The 17,245-nt window shown below is 37.5% G+C and overlaps 1 protein-coding gene across 4 annotated transcripts in view; it reads left to right on the top strand.

Annotated features, from left to right (window-relative positions):
- EYA1 (EYA transcriptional coactivator and phosphatase 1) overlaps positions 1 to 17,245 on the top strand; it is a 78,930-nt gene that overhangs the window by 26,685 nt on the left and 35,000 nt on the right. For all 4 annotated transcript variants that reach the window (XM_026033844.1, XM_026033843.1, XM_026033842.1 and 1 more), the window contains exons 6-9: positions 109 to 191; positions 633 to 819; positions 12,583 to 12,722; positions 13,843 to 13,926. In XM_026033844.1, coding sequence (XP_025889629.1) covers positions 109 to 191; positions 633 to 819; positions 12,583 to 12,722; positions 13,843 to 13,926 — 494 coding nt within the window. The remainder of the gene's footprint in view (positions 1 to 108; positions 192 to 632; positions 820 to 12,582; positions 12,723 to 13,842; positions 13,927 to 17,245) is intronic.

The raw sequence follows: 17,245 nt of genomic DNA, 5'->3' as shown, positions 1-17,245 counted from the left end.
TGGGGAATGTTACATGGGGAATATTATATGGGGAATATATCGTCATGATGGAAGCTATTTTCCAGTACTGTGTTTTAGTAATTCCTATAATTTTTCATTTCATTTCAGGCAGCAGTTTTACAACATCATCAGGAATATATGCAGGAAATAATTCACTCACAAATTCTACTGGATTTAATAGTTCACAGCAGGTAAATTTGTAAATATGAGCTGAGGAAACTTTGGTAAACTTAGGCTTCTCATTTATTGGAAAAAATGTACTTGTTAAATAGCTCTCTGTAAGAAATTAGCCTAATTTCAAGCTAAATGAATGTTTATAAATGTCTTTCCTCGGTTTGTCATCTTCTAATAAAAAGCTAATTGTCCGTGTTTTATGTTCTTATTTATGCACATCTTAAGTGATGTACCTAATAAATTATTTGTATGAGAAGATATGCTAAGTTATGTGTAATTTAGATTTAGTTTTACTGCTTCACAGTTTTAGTCTTACAGCAGATAGCCCAGAAAGCATACACGCTGAAAGTCCAGCATATGTTTGCAGTTATATTTTGGAATTTACACTAAAAAGTAGCAAAACTTTGATAGATTATTTCAGTTGCCTTTTTTTTTTTTTTTTTTTTTTTCTCCTGCAGGAATATCCCTCTTATCCCAGTTTTGGCCAGGGCCAATATGCACAGTATTATAATAGCTCACCGTATCCTTCGCATTACATGACAAACAGCAGCACCAGCCCAACGACACCCTCTACAAATGCAACATACCAGCTTCAAGAACCACCATCTGGCGTCACCAGTCAAGCGGTTACAGATCCTGCAGCAGGTAATTACATGGATTTTATGGTCCCTATGAGGCACGTTTTTGCCAGTTGAAAGGGCTTTCGATTAGATTTTTTTTTTCCTTTAGTCGTCGATTTTCTTTATTATTATTGCTTAATCCTGAGCCTGTGGCTCGTCTTTGCACAGATTCTAGTAGAAAACAGACTAAAGGAAAATGGAGATCGGTGAAAGCTTAAAGCATTTGTAAAATACAGGTTATTTGTATTGATGTGCAAACCTTTTTGGTAAAAGTTGCAGGATATAGGAAAGTCTTTACAACCAGCCAAGACCTGATGCTTTTTAAGCTCCGTCTTTATTCAGATCAGTTCCTCTGGCTTTTCCTAAGTATGGCTGAATTTGACCGTCCTGATCGTCCACTTGAAAGAGGGCTTTTGTGTTTTTCATTTTCAAAGGACATAATAACGTTTGTAATGGGTAGTTGAGATTGCACAAGTGTTTTCATTTTAAGAAAAGATTTTCAGTGGCTTGTATTTTTTCCCAGTCATTTTACCTCCCCCCCCCCTTTTTTTTCCTGGAATTTGGCAATCTCTTACTAGTTGAGATATTTTTTTGAACACTTAGACCAAACTGCTGTAGCTCTCTTTTGGAAAAGAAGAGTGAAAAACACCTTTCCCATTATCATTATTAAGAATAATAATAAAGTAAATTATAGTACAAGCACGATTGCAGTTAGTAGATGGCAGGAACTTGAAATCTGTCAAAAGGAAAGTACTGGGGGCAGATGTGTTTCTCAGCAGCGTGGTACAAAGCAGTTATGATTTGGCAAGGTTATGAGAAGGTTTTGTCTGGAGGCTTTGGTGGTGGGGGTGGGTTTTATTTTTTCCTTTTTCTGAGTACTTTACAGGAGCTGTCGTGCATGTGCAACATGAGCTTTTAATAGAATCTGCTAGCACTCTGTTTCTCTGCATGTGTGTACCTAGAGCAAATGTACATAGTTTTGTGTCTTGATACATTCGGTGAAGGAAAGGCAGACTGCTCGGGTCTGCGTGTATGCGCATACAGTCACATATATGTAAATAATTGTATTGGAGACAGGAGGCTTTTTGTACATATGAAGGCATATTGGAGTTTGTGTAGTTATTTTGCTTTTCATTTTGCTGTTAGTTTTTTGGCTTTGTTTTCTCRTGTTTTTCTTTGCCCTTTTCAGTTGGATGCAATAAATTCCTCTTGCGTCAAACAAACAAATGTGGTCAAGTGTTAGTCAAGTGTTAGTTGTTATCAAGGTTACGCAAATTGATTTGTTATTTCATATGGGTCTTGATTTTGGGAAACTCTTTAAGTATATATTTGTGTATATGTATTTTAAAAAACTGTTTGATTCATTCTGAAAGAAGTACATTATGTTTGGGGAGAGCAGGAATATTTTTCCCAAAGATTTCCTCAAACTTAATAGCTGACTCAAAGAGTATCTTCGAATTTAAATAGTTTTCTCTGTGGAAAACAGAAGAATGTGTTTTTGTGTGGAAAAACACAAGCCTCCACTGGGCTCTTCTATCAGTTCCTTTTTAAGAGGTCTTTCTTTTCTCTCCCTCAGATGTGCTACATTCTTGCTTGGTTCAAAAACTTCAATTATTTAGCAGACTTTTTCATGGATGGGTCCTGGACTAAAACCCTCCTCTAGTTTATGTTCTSTCTTGTGTATTGAAATCTATACATATGCTCGTGGTTTACCACTGCTCCACTTACTTACACACCCCCTTTCCTTTGTCACGTGCTACACTTACATAACGGGACTGGCATTTCTGTCCCCTGACATCCTGATGTTGCTGATACAATAATTCCGGAAAAGTTCCTTCTAGCTGCTTCCAAGAACAAGTGGCTTCATATGGCTATGGATTATCTTGGTCTATCAGGGTGGAGACATCTGGGAGAGTATGTCYTGTGGGCTGCTCTCCATGAGCAGGAGCAGGGTAGGAGTGAAGCTGTGTTTCTCTGCCACTGAACTGATGTGGAAGCTGTTGCAGAAAGGACAGGGTTAGGCCCAGGTTTCYCCCTTTGTCTTTATGCCCCTAACTTGAGCACACACCCACTTAGGTTCCTCAGGGGAAAGAGATGAGCAGCTCCAGGGCAATATTTAGAGTTCAGTTTAACTGCAGTCTTAATCCAGACATATCAAAGTCTGTCCACTGGTATGAAAGGTGCTTAAGCTGACTGACCCACCAATGTTATGTTCTCAGGTTAAAATTAGGTAGAAATAATAGAGCACTTTTCTGTGCTTCACAGACTTTGAAACCTGGATGAAGAGAACCAAATAAACAGTCAGTAAATCCAGAGCTGTGCCTGATATTTTCTCTTGGATGAAGTTTTGTGGGTTTATTTTATTTTATTTTATTTTATTTTATTTTATTTTATTTTATTTTATTTTATTTTATATAGCTGTGTGTGTATAAATAGAACTCATTTGTAATTACAAGTGCGATGGGCCATTTTAAAATGGAAGGAAGTGTTGAAGATCTTCCAAAAACAGATCCGTCCTTCCAGATCTTTGAAGAATTAAAGTTTTTGCATGTGCAAGCATATACAGGCATTGCTTATTTTTGTATATGGGCAGTTTCAGGACTGGCATCTGGCTTGATCACATAGATAAAGCTAGTAACAAATCAATAACTGTAATCTGAAGTGAGGCTTTGTTGGCTTGCATGTGTTCATTTTTCTTAGGGTGCTACTGTGTTGAATACAGGGTGTAGAAGAAAGCTGAAAGCAAGCACTGGGTCAAAGATGAGGAGGAAGAGCATGGAGGAAGGCAATTCTGATGGCGTGAAAGTGAAAGGCACATAAGAGACCAAAATCACAGAGCAAATGAGACAATTAACCAGATATTAACAGCAACTAAATTTATTACAGTTATTCAGATTTCTGTAGAATATCTTAGCTGTCTGGTCAAGTTAGAATAATGATTCCCTTCTCTTTTCTCCTTTTTTTTTCCCACTGTTTGAATTGTGTGTTTGAAGGATGGCAGGGAGCAGTGCAGAGCTATCAGGTTCACGCCACTCTCCCCCTTTAGTAGGATGGACTGCAGCTGCTGAAGTGCAGCTGTTCCCGCTAGATGCTGATATCCCTAGACATGTTTTGTTGAAAAGAAAGGGAGGCTCTGTGGTTCTGAGCTATGCCAGGCCAAGCACAGCCTTTACAGAGGCACCAGAGTCGCTTCAACAGACATTGGGGGCTCCTATGACTTCAGCCAAGAAGTCCAAGAGAGCAACTTGTTAAGGAACATGCAAGAATAAAGAGACTAATTATGTGCCCTTGTGATATTTTAGTAGATTTTGCAGACTCAGAAGTCTCATGTAATTTTCTTTATGTTAAATTCCTTGTCCAAATATAAAATGATCCTTCTATGCTTTCCCTGAGTTCCTACTCAAAAAAGCAAGATTTTCCCATGCAAGCGATATCTAGGTTTTCCAGGATGGCCAGCAATACTTGTAGAAGTGCTTGCAGAAGAACCTGAGATTTCCATGCTCAGAAGTTCTGCTTTCTCTTCCTCTTGAGGATCCRAAAAAAAAGGCATTTTGTGTAGTTAAAGTGTGCGTGTGTTTCACTGTGGTTTGGAGAGGAGTTTCTGCGCTGAGAATAGCTGCACCACTGGGGATTTCAYGACAAAGCCATCCGATTATGCAAAGGTTGATAGTCCCTTTCCATAAAAATCAGCTATGCAATTTGATGTTCTTTTCTTTAATGTTATTTCCTGCAGAAAGCTGTAATTTTGCTAGTGGAAATGGAAGCAATCACAAAATTATTAAATAGAACAATAAAACTTAGTATGACATCTTTGCACTCTGCTTTTGATTTCACAGAAAACTTTGTTATCAAAAGTTAGAATTTTAGAATTGTTTTTTCACTGCTAAAATTTGAAACCCCAAACTTTGGGGTTTCAATAAAACATTTTCTTCTTCAGAATAAGAGGATAATATTACTTTCCTTCTGGAATGAGCTTTCAGTCCATACAGGAGAGAGGATCCCAGGTATGAACAGTTAGCCGCTGATTCCCACAAAAGCCTGAAGAATCTGAGGCATCATTTGAGCTGCAGTATATAGGACGTGTAATAATAACTAAACAGTAAAAAGGAATGAAAACTGGCTAGTGACAATAATTCACAATTCCAATGCTAAAACAGGAGGGCAGTTAATGAGGTAGGTTCAGAGCCAGCAAAAGGCAGCATTTCTTCAGGCTGTGTGAGGTTCAGCTGTGCAGCTCCCTGCTGCAGATTGTTGTGRAGTCTGAAAGTTTGGGCAGGGTTGAGCATTGCATTGACCAAGTCATAGTTTATACGTACAGATACTAACTTTGATTTGAGAAGTTCTTGATACAAAAAAATAACTGGAGATGCTGGGTGAATTAGCACCATATACACTTGTCCTGCTGATAGAATTATATAGTCATAGAATCATGGAATTGCAGAATCATAAAATCATTATGGTTGGAAAAGASCTTCAAGATCATGAGGTTCAACCATAAATCATAGTCTTCAAAAGGCTCTCTTACCCAGCTACTTGCTGCTGACCGACATTGAAATTTATCCTAGACTAGATGGATTTTTTCTCTGATCCATTATGCCAGACTCTGTGACCTAACATGGTCTGAGCAACATCCATAATAGTATTTCTAAGAATTATTGAAGAAAATGAGCATTTTTCCCTAAAACTAGTAATTTTCCCTTACATGTCCTTTGGATGTGTCATGTCCATCATCATGGTAGATAATAACAAATTTTTGATTTATTTAAATTTTGGTTTAGCGATAGAGATATATATAGAGATAGACCACAAATCCAAATTTATCCTTCTATTTTGTAGGAAACTGYATTTATAATTTATTAAATTGGATTTCTTTCAAGAGAGATGCATTATTCTTGAGTTTCAATGTTATTTTTCTCACTTCATCTACGTTCTGTAAGTTCCAAAACATCACAAGAAATTGTTTTTTTCTTGTTATTCACATATTTTACGATGCAGATTAAAAAMCCCACAAGAAATGTTCGACCCCCCCAAAATTTCTTCGTGGCCTTGGGTCAACCCTTTACTCTTACAGACTAAACTAGCTTTTCCTCAAACACTGTATCATGCTTTGTATTGGAGCATGAAAGCTTTCTCCTTACCATAGATTGAAACAGTAAATCAGAAATAGGWAAGTGGAACAGAGCAGAGAGACTACGTAGACAATTTTCCACTAATACCTTTACGAATAGAAAGYTGGGAATAAAGACCTATTGTGGAGAGAAGTCTTCTCTGTCCATTATGGGACTGCTTAACCCTTGTTTTCTTCTTCACAGTTGAAAACTGGAGAAAAAAATATGGATGATTGCAGTGCTTATTAGTATAGTTCTTGTTAAATATTGCTAATAAATATACTGCTACACTTTTATGTGTCCTATATACAGTTAAAATGTTATTCTGTAATTATTTTGCATATATTATCTTAAACCAAAATTCAAGCGACTTGAAATAAGTGGGAGTTTTTGTCAGTGCTTCTAATAGCTAATTTTATTCAAATATTGAGGGTTTCTGTTTGAGTTACAGTAGTACTATACTAGTCCTCAATAGACAAATATCAGATTAATTTTTTCAAATAGAGTTACCTTTTTTTTTTTAAAGAAACTAAAAGCATCTTCTCTGATCCTGTCAGATCTTATTGCTTTTCTTGCAATATTTACTTACTACTTTTACTTGCTCACTTTTACTGCTAATGTAGGAATACTATATTTATTTATAGAGAATTTAAAAAGCTGTAAAAAACTTTTATGATTCTGCTGCATTTTTAAATTCTGATGCAGTTTTGTATGCCTAAGAGTGGTCCATGAAGATTTTAGGTGCTAATAAGATTCTGATTTTACATTTATTCATGCAAAAATAATAAGAAGATAATAACATGAAACTGTTATATTAGAACTACCTATATATTTTTATATATGCTTATTTTGGTGTACAGAAGTTGAAATAAAATTATACTACGCATTTAAGATATTTATTCGAATTTAACTAAAATTATGTGGGAAACAYGCATTATGGCATAATCTAAACAGAAAATATTTGTACATATCTATTTGCAGAGACATTTGGACCATCTCATCAATATGATGTTCATTGCGAGAAGAGATAGTATCACTCTAATTGCAGGCATCTGCTTTTTTTTACATATTGTTTTAATTTAGTAGGAGAAAAAGTCTGATGAAATCTGCAATGCTTCTGTCAACAGCAAGAGTCTCACTCTGCTCTCATAGTAACCAGAGGTACCAGGACAGATGAGCTCCACTTGATTTTTGCATTTCTGGGACAACTAGGTTTCCCCAGAGCGGATCATTTCATATTATTTCTGTACAGTACATTGAAGTCATTAGTAATAAAATACAACAATTGCTGAAGTTCCTACTACTTAATTAAAAAAGAGAATGGATATTATTATTAGAGAAATATGAAGGGAGAATTTCTGTAGCAAACAAAAGAATTACAAAATATGATGTTGCAAATTGTGTCTCTGTGCTTCTATTGTCTATTCATAAGTAATAAAAGTATTCTACTTATGAGATGATGGGAAATTGTCCTGTGTGACACAATATTGTGGAAACTGCATGCCGTGATGTATAATGTGCAAATATTTTTCCATGGCATTTTAGAGCAAGTTGCAACAACAGTATTTTTACTTTTGCAATATAGGGGAAAATCATGCTATAGTATGCTTCATATCTTCTGTGCAAAACAATGAAAATATTTCATTTTTCACAGTTAAGTATAGTTTTTGTCTTGTTAGGGAAAGGACATTAATAGAATTTGGATTAAATTTGTTTTTCTTACTAGCCAGCAGCCAAGAGAGTGATCAGATTTTCCCAAGGTACGGGAGGAGTATGTGAGGCTGGAACAAGCTCTAACRTTTGGTGTGAGAAAGCCGAAGGCAAGGCAGAGTGTGGAGAGGTACCACGCTACAGAGATCTAAAATCAGAGGTATCTATTAAAAGATGTAGAAGAATACTTTTTGCTGCAGTATTAATATAGTTTTGCAAAGGCAGGTAGGCACAGGAATGACTGTAGTGGTCCAGAGCAGCAGTGACCCGGCCCCTGTCCTGGCCGCCCTAAGCAAGCATCCAGGGAGCAGTGAGGACAGGCAGAGCTTACACAAGCCTTGCCCTAAGCCATTTTCCAGCTTCCGGATGTTTTCCTCTCGGGAGATTTCCTAAGCTGATGTTGTTTGTCTGTTTAGGGTGTGCCTACATGAGCATTTTAATTTGGACCAGGAGTCTGTCCTGCTGCCTGGGCTCCGGCTTAGTGGAGCGCCCCAGAACGCGTTGCCCGGGGGCCTTTCAGGAGGACCTCACCTGGATGATGTCCCCCTGGAGCCAATTCCTGCAGCTCTAACAGAGGTGTTGAGGCCAACAGACTAGATCTGGGCTGAAAGGATCTCCCAGAAACACATGACCTGGCAGTTGTTGGCTCTACTTGTTTTGTCCTACAGACCAGCCACACTATCTGCTACTGCAGATGTGGCCATCGCAACCCCGAAGGCAGGGAGTCTCCATGCTGCTCTTGAACCTGTGTCACCAACTGTGAGCCCTGCATTTGTTGTTGAGAAATCCTTTTTTTTTTTTTTTTTCTCTTGACTTGGCTTTTTCAAGCTTCTTTTGGTGCTGTGATGCTTTTCATATCAGAGCAGATGGCAAAGAGCTGAGCCTGTCCCGCCTTTCAGCTCGTGGTTTTGTAGAAGGTTGGGTTTTCCCTTGCACTTCCCTGTTTTTGTGGAGCTCAAGAACAGAATATAAGTAAATTCAGTGCTTTAGAAAGATAATACTTTCCCTTAGCTAATTTTACACCATGCCTGGTACTGGGAAAGTAGAGCCGTTTAACTTCCTTGTATAACAGGCCCTGCACATGCAGAACAACGAGTACACCACTAACATGTGGATGTCTATATAGCCTGACCTCAGCAAGGCCTTTGTTGCTCTAACAATTATACTTTTTTTACTTGGCAATCCTTTAAACAAACCAGGGTAAAGTGGTCTAGAATAGTGACAAAAACAACCAAAAAAAGCCATGTTCGGAGAGCAGCCAGTAACAGCTCACTGGTAAAGTAGGAGGGTGGCCACAGTGACATTCCTCAGGGGCTGCCTCGGGCCYGCTACCAGCCCACGTTTTCATTAATCATTTAGATGACGGAACAGAATGTGTTTGCCTATTAAATATGGAGAGGACACCATGCTGCAGGGGGCTGCGAGTTCTTYGGGGACAGAGTGAGAACTCAAAAAATGGAGATGTGATCTGAACAGGAGCAGCTGTGAGGTATACATTTAGGCAGGAATGATGAACTGCACAAATGTGGGATGGGGAATGTTGGCAGCTCCTTCCAGACCCTACCTTTCCCAACAGACCTCTCTCGGTACTCCAAATATTAGTGACACACCAAGTTCTCTCACCCGCTGGGTTTTTTCTTGCTCCAGGTTATGTCAGGGACAAGGCTTGGGCTTGTCCAAGCTCACAGCTCGATACTCACTTCTTTAATTGGGTTTCCTTACAGGAAGCTGGTAGCAACTGGCTTGGCTGTCAAGCAGCTTTAATCTAAAGAATATATGCTGTGGTTTCTCTTTACATACATAGAGTAAGTTGCTTATATGCTATATCACATTTTCACCTATTGGTTAATGCCATGTGTGACTGAGGGCTGTAGCTCTTTCCAAAGCACGCTCAAAAGCTCCAGTTATCAGTGTATCCAGTTCATATGCAATATTTGGCCGTCTCCATATATCCTCAGAAAACGTGGTAGATGCCTGTATAGGTTTCTATTACTGTTTTGGAAGACTGAAAGCCCTCTGTCCCAGCAGTTCTATAGATAAAATGGCTATATTTGGTATTTTATTGCTTAAATTTGAAATGCTCTGGACAGCATTCAATCTTTGGGAACAGTGAGGTGACACTTCTTCAGAAGATGACCTAGAGATCCTTACCTAAATATCTACTGAAAATGCTGCAGACAGGACAAATACCCCCTACTAAGCAGTGCCCAGAGGGGAGCCTGCAAAGCACATAAAGAGAAACTTGGCTGTATTCAACAGTTTGCTTTAGACTGCGGGGTGTCCGGTTGGCAGAGACTGTAGAAAACAATCATGTGAGCCTAAAAATTGATTTAGGGATTGATAAAGAAAGATTGGGGTCACTTAACCTAACAAAGAGCCAAAGGGATGTGCTAGCAGTCTTCAGGTGTGTACAGATACGTGAGGGGAATCATTTCTTCTCTGCTTTTATTGATTGAACTTAAATGGCTGCAAGGAAAGCTGAGATTCCCAATCTTTTCTAATGGTATGACTATTAAAGCAGCAGAATAGATTGCCTGGGGAGAGCTGCAAGAGCAGCTCAGCCAAATCTTTACTGGGAATGCTGCAACTGGCCCAGCAAGGTGGGCTGAGGACCTCGGGGACTCAGCCAAGCTGGGGGCTCCAGGAAACACTGTGAGCGGTGGCGTCGAGTTGCTGGTCACACTTGTGCTTGGAAAGGGAAGAGGGAAGAAACTCCAAAATTACAGCCAAGTATTGGAAAATCGGAGTGCAGCATACTGAAATGAAGTTCCTTGTGGAGGTGGAAAGCTGCATGCATCTTCTAAATAGACCTTTTTCTCTGCTCTCACCACACTCTGTTGTGTATACGCGCTCTCTTACGTTTACTTGGTTTTATTTGTACTGAAGTTTTATTTATACTTTTCTTCCATGCTATCCATTCCCTGTTTCATTTGGTATTATTGCTAAACCCAAATTCAGCACTTAAGAATTTGGGTTTCTCATATCTGTGACTTTCAAAGTCTGAGCTTTAAAATTATGTGGCTATGAATATGAATATTATGAAGATATTGCCAGAAACAAGGAGCATCTCTCGTTTCAGTTAGTCGGTAGGAAATGTAGTTGTCCATTATGCCTTAATTTTAGAGCACTTATTTAGAAAATGTTTGGCCAAAATACCTATTGGCAAATTTTTGTCTGTTGATTTTATGAAGTTATACCTTACATCTACATTTGTGTATTACATTCTTTATTTAAGCCCTTAATAATAAAGTTAACATATAGCAGATAAGAAACTCATTTAAGAATAAAAGGTTTCAAAACTGTGAACTCATTGAAATAAGATTTCTTATTTACACTTCCGTACAGCAGATGAAAATCAATCATTTCAAATATTAATTTAAATAAAGGTGTATTATCAAGGAAAATTTACCTCACTATGGTGTCAGAATGTCCCTGTTCTTTAAGTTTAAAAAAAACTAAAGTTTAAATTAGCCGTCTTACAATGCGTATGAGGTTTTTGTTTAAATCTCTTCTGTCTTTAGTTGTATGGAAGAGGACAGAGAAAGTATTTTTGTTCAGCACATGCCCCAAATCGTTCTTTTAGGTACAGGCCAAGTCTCTTCCRAAGAGTCTTTGATTTACATCGTGTTCTGTAATAACTACTTATTCTGCTTTGTTTAATGTAATCTGAGATATTTAGGGAAGAAAATAATGGTTCTACCTAAGTGTAGGTTTGAAGACCAAACATGGGACTTTAAAGTTTTTTTTTCAATTCAGTACAAGCAGTTGTTATCATTTCAAGTTGTTCTGAATAAGTGGTGTTGCACAGATGTCCAGAGCCTCCTGCTGTCACCCATAATCCACCCTCTGACCYCAGCAGCCCACTTTGTAGAAGACACTGAAACTTCTGTGAGATATAGACCTGTCTGCCCAAAATGCCGCACCRTGGCCTATACTGCCTTCAAAAGTAAATTGGTATCGATACAAATAGCAACATTTACTGGAATCTTTTCATTAACCAGATTTTTTTTTTTAGAAAAATAGTTTAATAATAGCCATGGAAAGAAAAGATAGTCTTTCCTCTGGACCCTCAAGAGTGTGAAATAAASTCATGAATGGAGCTTCAAAAGATGTGTTGTCACTTTTTTAAGGGGCACAGCACATGTCCTAAATGAGTTAGGAAGGATATCCCCTTTGCTAATGTTCAGTCACTTCCCTGTTACTGAGTGTATATGTTTGAAAGCAGAAAAATGTATTTTGACTAAGTGTTTYCAGACTAATATCGTTCTTGCTTATGGAAATCAACAGTACATATTTTTGTAAATACATTTTGCCAAAGCATAACAGTGTAGKCTGTTGCTTAGAAAAAACTGTACTTTAGCTTGGTATGTTGAGTAGGCCTTTGAAAAAYGTTTATGCATCAGTTATAGAAACAAGATGTAAGCTTCTTAACTGAACCTATCCTACAAAAATAAAACCTCTACTTGGTGCCTTGTTCAGAAAGGTTCCTAATCACTATTCAGCTGGTTAAAGTCATTAAAAATGAACCATCTGTGACCAAGCAACTTAGAAAAGCTTTCAGAGGTTTAATATTCAACTTCCTATATTTTTTATTTGTACCTGAATTTTATTTTTCCTACCAATCACTGACATCAAAGTAGCTTTAGAAGTATTCTGATTAATATCCATTCAAATTGTCCATTTGGGATGTAAAAAGAGTGCATATAGATAGGATCTTTTCCATGATTTGGTGGAATGAGGATGTTACAGATTCACTTTCTTATTTCCTGCTTGAAAAATTTATTTATTTATTTATTTATTTATTTATTTATTTATTTATTTATTTGTATCGCCAGTTAGCAATTTAAGGATTTCTTTCAGTTAGGACTTTTTAATGAACATCCTGTCTTTAATGTCGCATCCCAAAAGCAAGCTGAACACTTTGAAGCTTACACTGAAAGGTAAAAAATGTTATTTCTTTACTACAGCAGAGTACAGTACAATCCACAGCCCATCAACACCCATTAAGGATTCGGATTCAGATAGATTGCGGCGTAGCTCAGATGGGAAATCACGTGGACGTGGCAGAAGAAACAATAACCCTTCACCACCACCTGATTCTGACCTAGAGGTATATCATATGAGATGTCTTGCGTTTGTTACAGAYTCTGCTGGTATTACCAGTATTTTGCAGAGAGATATTATATATACAGATCAAAAATCTAGTGGCATTAGAGCTAACTTGAGCTTTATTTTCCTTTTTTTTTTTTTCCTGAAAGATTGAATTTTTCACCTAAGCAGCCTTTCTCATAAAGAGGACCTAATTTCTGTGAAAAACAACRGGATTTTTTTTTCCTTCTAGTAAAAATGCGAACTTTTCCCARGTCTAAGGAAGGTTTCCTTTAGGACAGGAGACACGTAGAGCACAAGAGTGGTTTTGTTCACTCATGCTCCGTTCCCATTCCACTGTGTGGACCGTACTTTATGTCGAGAACACATCTCCAATGACACACCACAGCTATGAAGGTCCACACTGCCTTGCTTTTCCTTTCCAAAGGCTTAGCCCATTAGTCATCTTGGGAAATACAATCCCACCAAAATTTTAAATACTTGTATTTGAACGTTTTATTTTTCATTAAAATATAATTTTGTGTGTGGTCAGAGGACAAATTTGAAACATGCATATTTTCCAGACGGGTATAGGCAAAAGAATTATTTACCATTGCCATAAGTTCAACGTTTGCATCCTTCAGGTGCCTAAAACTCATTCAAAAAGAGCCCAGGTTAAGAGGATTTAAGTGTTTAGCAGGAAATGTTTATTCTGTTTTTAGAGATAATTTTTCTAGAATACTTATATGAACTTTCGAAGTTTTGCGGAAAAGCAAAAATTCAGACTCAGAGGATATAATTTTAAAAAGCTTTTCTTCATTTATTTCAATTTCATCTCACATCTGGCTTTAAAATAATATATTGTAAATATCATTTTCTGTGTATATTTGACAATAACTGTAGTTCTAATAGAATAATTTGATGTAATAGAAATTGTAATAAAAATCTAAAAGATTGTATTACCCTATTCTGGAAAAAAAATCTTGCTAGTTATGAAAATAAATGGCAAGAAAACTATGATTTTAATATATAACCATTTCAATACAATTTTCTTATTTGTGCACTTACTGATTCAAGTCTAAACTTTCCATTTTACGTCCCAGTTCACAGAGGAACACTTTGATTTGGTTCTCTTTTTACAGAGAGTATTCATTTGGGATTTGGATGAGACAATCATCATTTTCCATTCCTTGCTTACAGGGTCCTATGCTAACAGATATGGAAGGGTAAGTGTCAAGAAACTGATGTTAATTTGCAGTAATATTTGCTGTTTATGGGAAGACCAAAATAGTAGCTGGTTTTCCAGAGGCATACGAGTACTTATGTTCCAAGATGGAAGAAGATCTTGGAAGATCTTTTTGCATGCCCATTTTTTTGCATTTRCTCAGCTGCTGTACATAATAACTAAGTAGCACTAGGAGTAAGACTTGAGGTTTTGGTTGTAGGTAGGTGTAGAGTGCCCGTAAAACCGTTGATATCACCAAAATCTGCAAAGACTTGGCTCCTCTCAAAAAAATGAAGAACTTTCAGGAATGAGTTAAACTCTGAAAATACATTTTAGTTCTGGTGATTGGTATTGGAATACTATGTATTCAAAAGGCAAAGTAGCCCTAGACATAAACAGATGAGTTCTCTCTGWTGATGATTTCTGAGATGATTTTTCTCTTTTTCTTTTTTTGATCTCCTTATATTGATATTTTTAAAAGCCTGCTTATGTGTTGAATCTTTCTGTTATGCACAGTCCTTAAAAAAATGAATTTTTGAAAATGTGTGTGGATTGGGATTTTCTATTTTCAATTTTAGATGAATAAAAGCAGTTTTTGATTGGAATATCCCAGTGAGCTTCAATCTTACTTTTTGGGGGCAGCATTTCTGCAGGCTAACGTCTCAGTTTGCACCAAAATCTGAGTTCTACCACTTCCAAATTCACATGCTATGAGGTATAAGCTAGACTCTTTTTTTTTTTAAATATATGACAAACTCCTTCCAAGAAGAGCTTTTGTAGATCACCCAAAAATCTGATATTTGAATTGAGGCCAGTATGAGGAGCTCAGTGCCAGTCCAGATGAGGCGCTCAATGCCAGCAGAAACTCCCYGCTTGCTTCTGAGCAGCAGAGCAGCACTGGAAACGGGCAGCTCCTCCTTGYTGAGAAGTACTTGTGCCAGCATTTTCTTTCCATTTGTTACTCATTCCCAATAGTGATTTCATTAATTAGGACCTGAACATAAACACCTTTTTTGCTGGATCCGCGAGGCTGAAGACAGTAGCTGGTATTCAGGCACACAGAGATATAAATAGGTGCGTTGACAGGAGGTGAATGTCTCYTGCTTGCAGTCCCATCGTTGTTGAGGCTCTGGGGTTGAGGTTTAGCTTTAGCCCAGCTGCCTCTCCTTGAGCAGTGTGGGCCTGAATACTGCTGTTTTTGCACAGTGGAGTTTCATTGCTTCACTACAAATGAATGTACATAAAACGGGGATGCTGCACATCCCCTCTGCTAGGAGAAARGATGCTTCATGCTGCAGAGGACAGGCTTTTATATTGGGAATGAATGTATGAAGCACTGAGAATAAATATTCATTTCAGAATGGGRTAGAAACATACTCATCCTTGGCTTACAGCCCTGATCAGAAAAATGTGCCATCCTTGCTCAAGCTTAATTCATATTGCCGTTTCTCTGGCCTTATTGATACCTTCAGACAACAATTAGCAATATCCATAGTCATCAGAAGATAAAGGGAAGATAGTGTCAGATGTTGCTAAGGAAGCATGCTAAAATCTGCCATATAGGAATTTTAGGCTTGATTTGCAAAATCAAGAGTTATACATCTTTTTTAAGGTCAGTTTCATACTACCTTCTGTCCTTTAAAATCGGAAGTCCTAAATCATAAGTTAGTCTGGAAAAAGAGCAAAAATTGTTCAGGGATATTTTGGTTGTTTTTGCCTATCTGTATGTGCCTAACATCACATTGGCATGTGTTTCTCTGCTATGGCAAGGCCTAGAAATACATTTAAAAATAAAACTAGGCCTGCTCATATAGCCATTAAAATACAAAAGCTGAATGTTMAAACAAACAAAAATATCCTGATTAAATAGTGGGGATTTGGCAACATGGTATTTGACTCTTTTCATAATGCGTGAAAGAGTTTTCTTGGTGAATGACTATGAATGATGAGCAACCTTCTTGCTGAAGATTCTCTTTTCCTTATTCTCTCCCTCATTCCTCCTAACTTGTCATTTTTGCCATTGTTCTCTATGTTCTTCCTTTTCTGCTCTGCTTTTCTCACCTACTTTCCTTTTGCTGCTATTGTGCTTTTCCCTTCCTCATTTTGTCATTCTTCATCATTTGTACAAAATAACACCCTTGTTTTGCAGTTTTTGCCGGGTTATAGTATAAACTGCCACATTTTTATTTGCAACTGATTTGAATTTTGGGAATTTCATGGAAATGTATGAATGTACTGTAGAAATATGATGTTGTACTTCCAGGAAAAAAAAATGGGATCAACTTTTCCATTAGCATTGAGGGGAAAAAAGTAAGTATGTACAGAGAGAGATCTGGTGATCAAATATTTCAAGTTATCAGTTTCTTTAGTGGCATTAGTGCTTTAGACACTTATGAAAACTTATATTTTGAGCCAGATGCCTCTTCATAATGTTTAGAAAATTGGAAAAAGTGGAGTCCCTCATTTGGTGTCGATATCTTGAGGCAGGTGGAAATATGTCTCAGTATTGGCACTAGAATACTGTGGTCTTTCAAATTTCCACTCTCCATGCAAACATTTATATTCATCTGCTTTAAAGGAACTTTCCTTTAGATTATAAGCCGCTTTACCATGGTTTATTATATATTCACGACTGAGGAAAACAAAGCCTGGTTTCACTTAACCCTTCGTTTGTGAACGGTAGGCTTAAGTGGAAAATAAGCCGTGTACCCAAAGTGAACTTTCCTGTTTTTCAGCTTCTTGTTTCTCCACAAAACAATGAAATCAAGCGGGTAGACTTCAGAAATGACATACAGACAATGTTTTGGCTCCAAGAGCAGTATTCCAAACAAGAGGCCCGCTTAAGCGGTTTGACACTGGTATTTCTTTTCTTTAGTCAACCTGCACCTCCCTCCGAGACTGGCACCTGATTTTGCCCCTACCTGAAAAGACGCTCGGGCTGAACCTGCAAATCCCAATAAGCAGGAACAGATTGCTTGGCTCGCCTGCGCTTTGTGTGGCACCTCGCAGTAATTAGGCAGCAATTAGTGGCTTAAAATTGCAAAAAAAGGCTTGGCATGGGCTTTTCTTTTTTTTTTTTTTTTTTTTTTTTTAACCGTATTCTAGCCTTGTCTTCATTAAAGTTTTCAGCCACCACTGTAGTGACTGACATCAGCATTTAATCGACTGCAGTGCCTTAGGCCACTTGAATCGTAGGCTGGGCCTTTTAGCAGAGCTGCAAGATTATAACTATATACATAGTTAAAATCCTAATGTAGATAAGGCTTTTGCTTCTGTTAAATAGTTGGGTATACAGAGCTTCATTTTAACACAATTTTCAT

This window comes from Nothoprocta perdicaria, unplaced genomic scaffold (genome assembly GCF_003342845.1).
Source record: "Nothoprocta perdicaria isolate Ctin4 unplaced genomic scaffold, notPer1 scaffold_134, whole genome shotgun sequence".
Taxonomy (NCBI): domain Eukaryota; kingdom Metazoa; phylum Chordata; class Aves; order Tinamiformes; family Tinamidae; genus Nothoprocta; species Nothoprocta perdicaria.
Note: the sequence above shows the minus strand (reverse complement) of the source record. Positions and strands in the feature narration are given on the sequence as shown.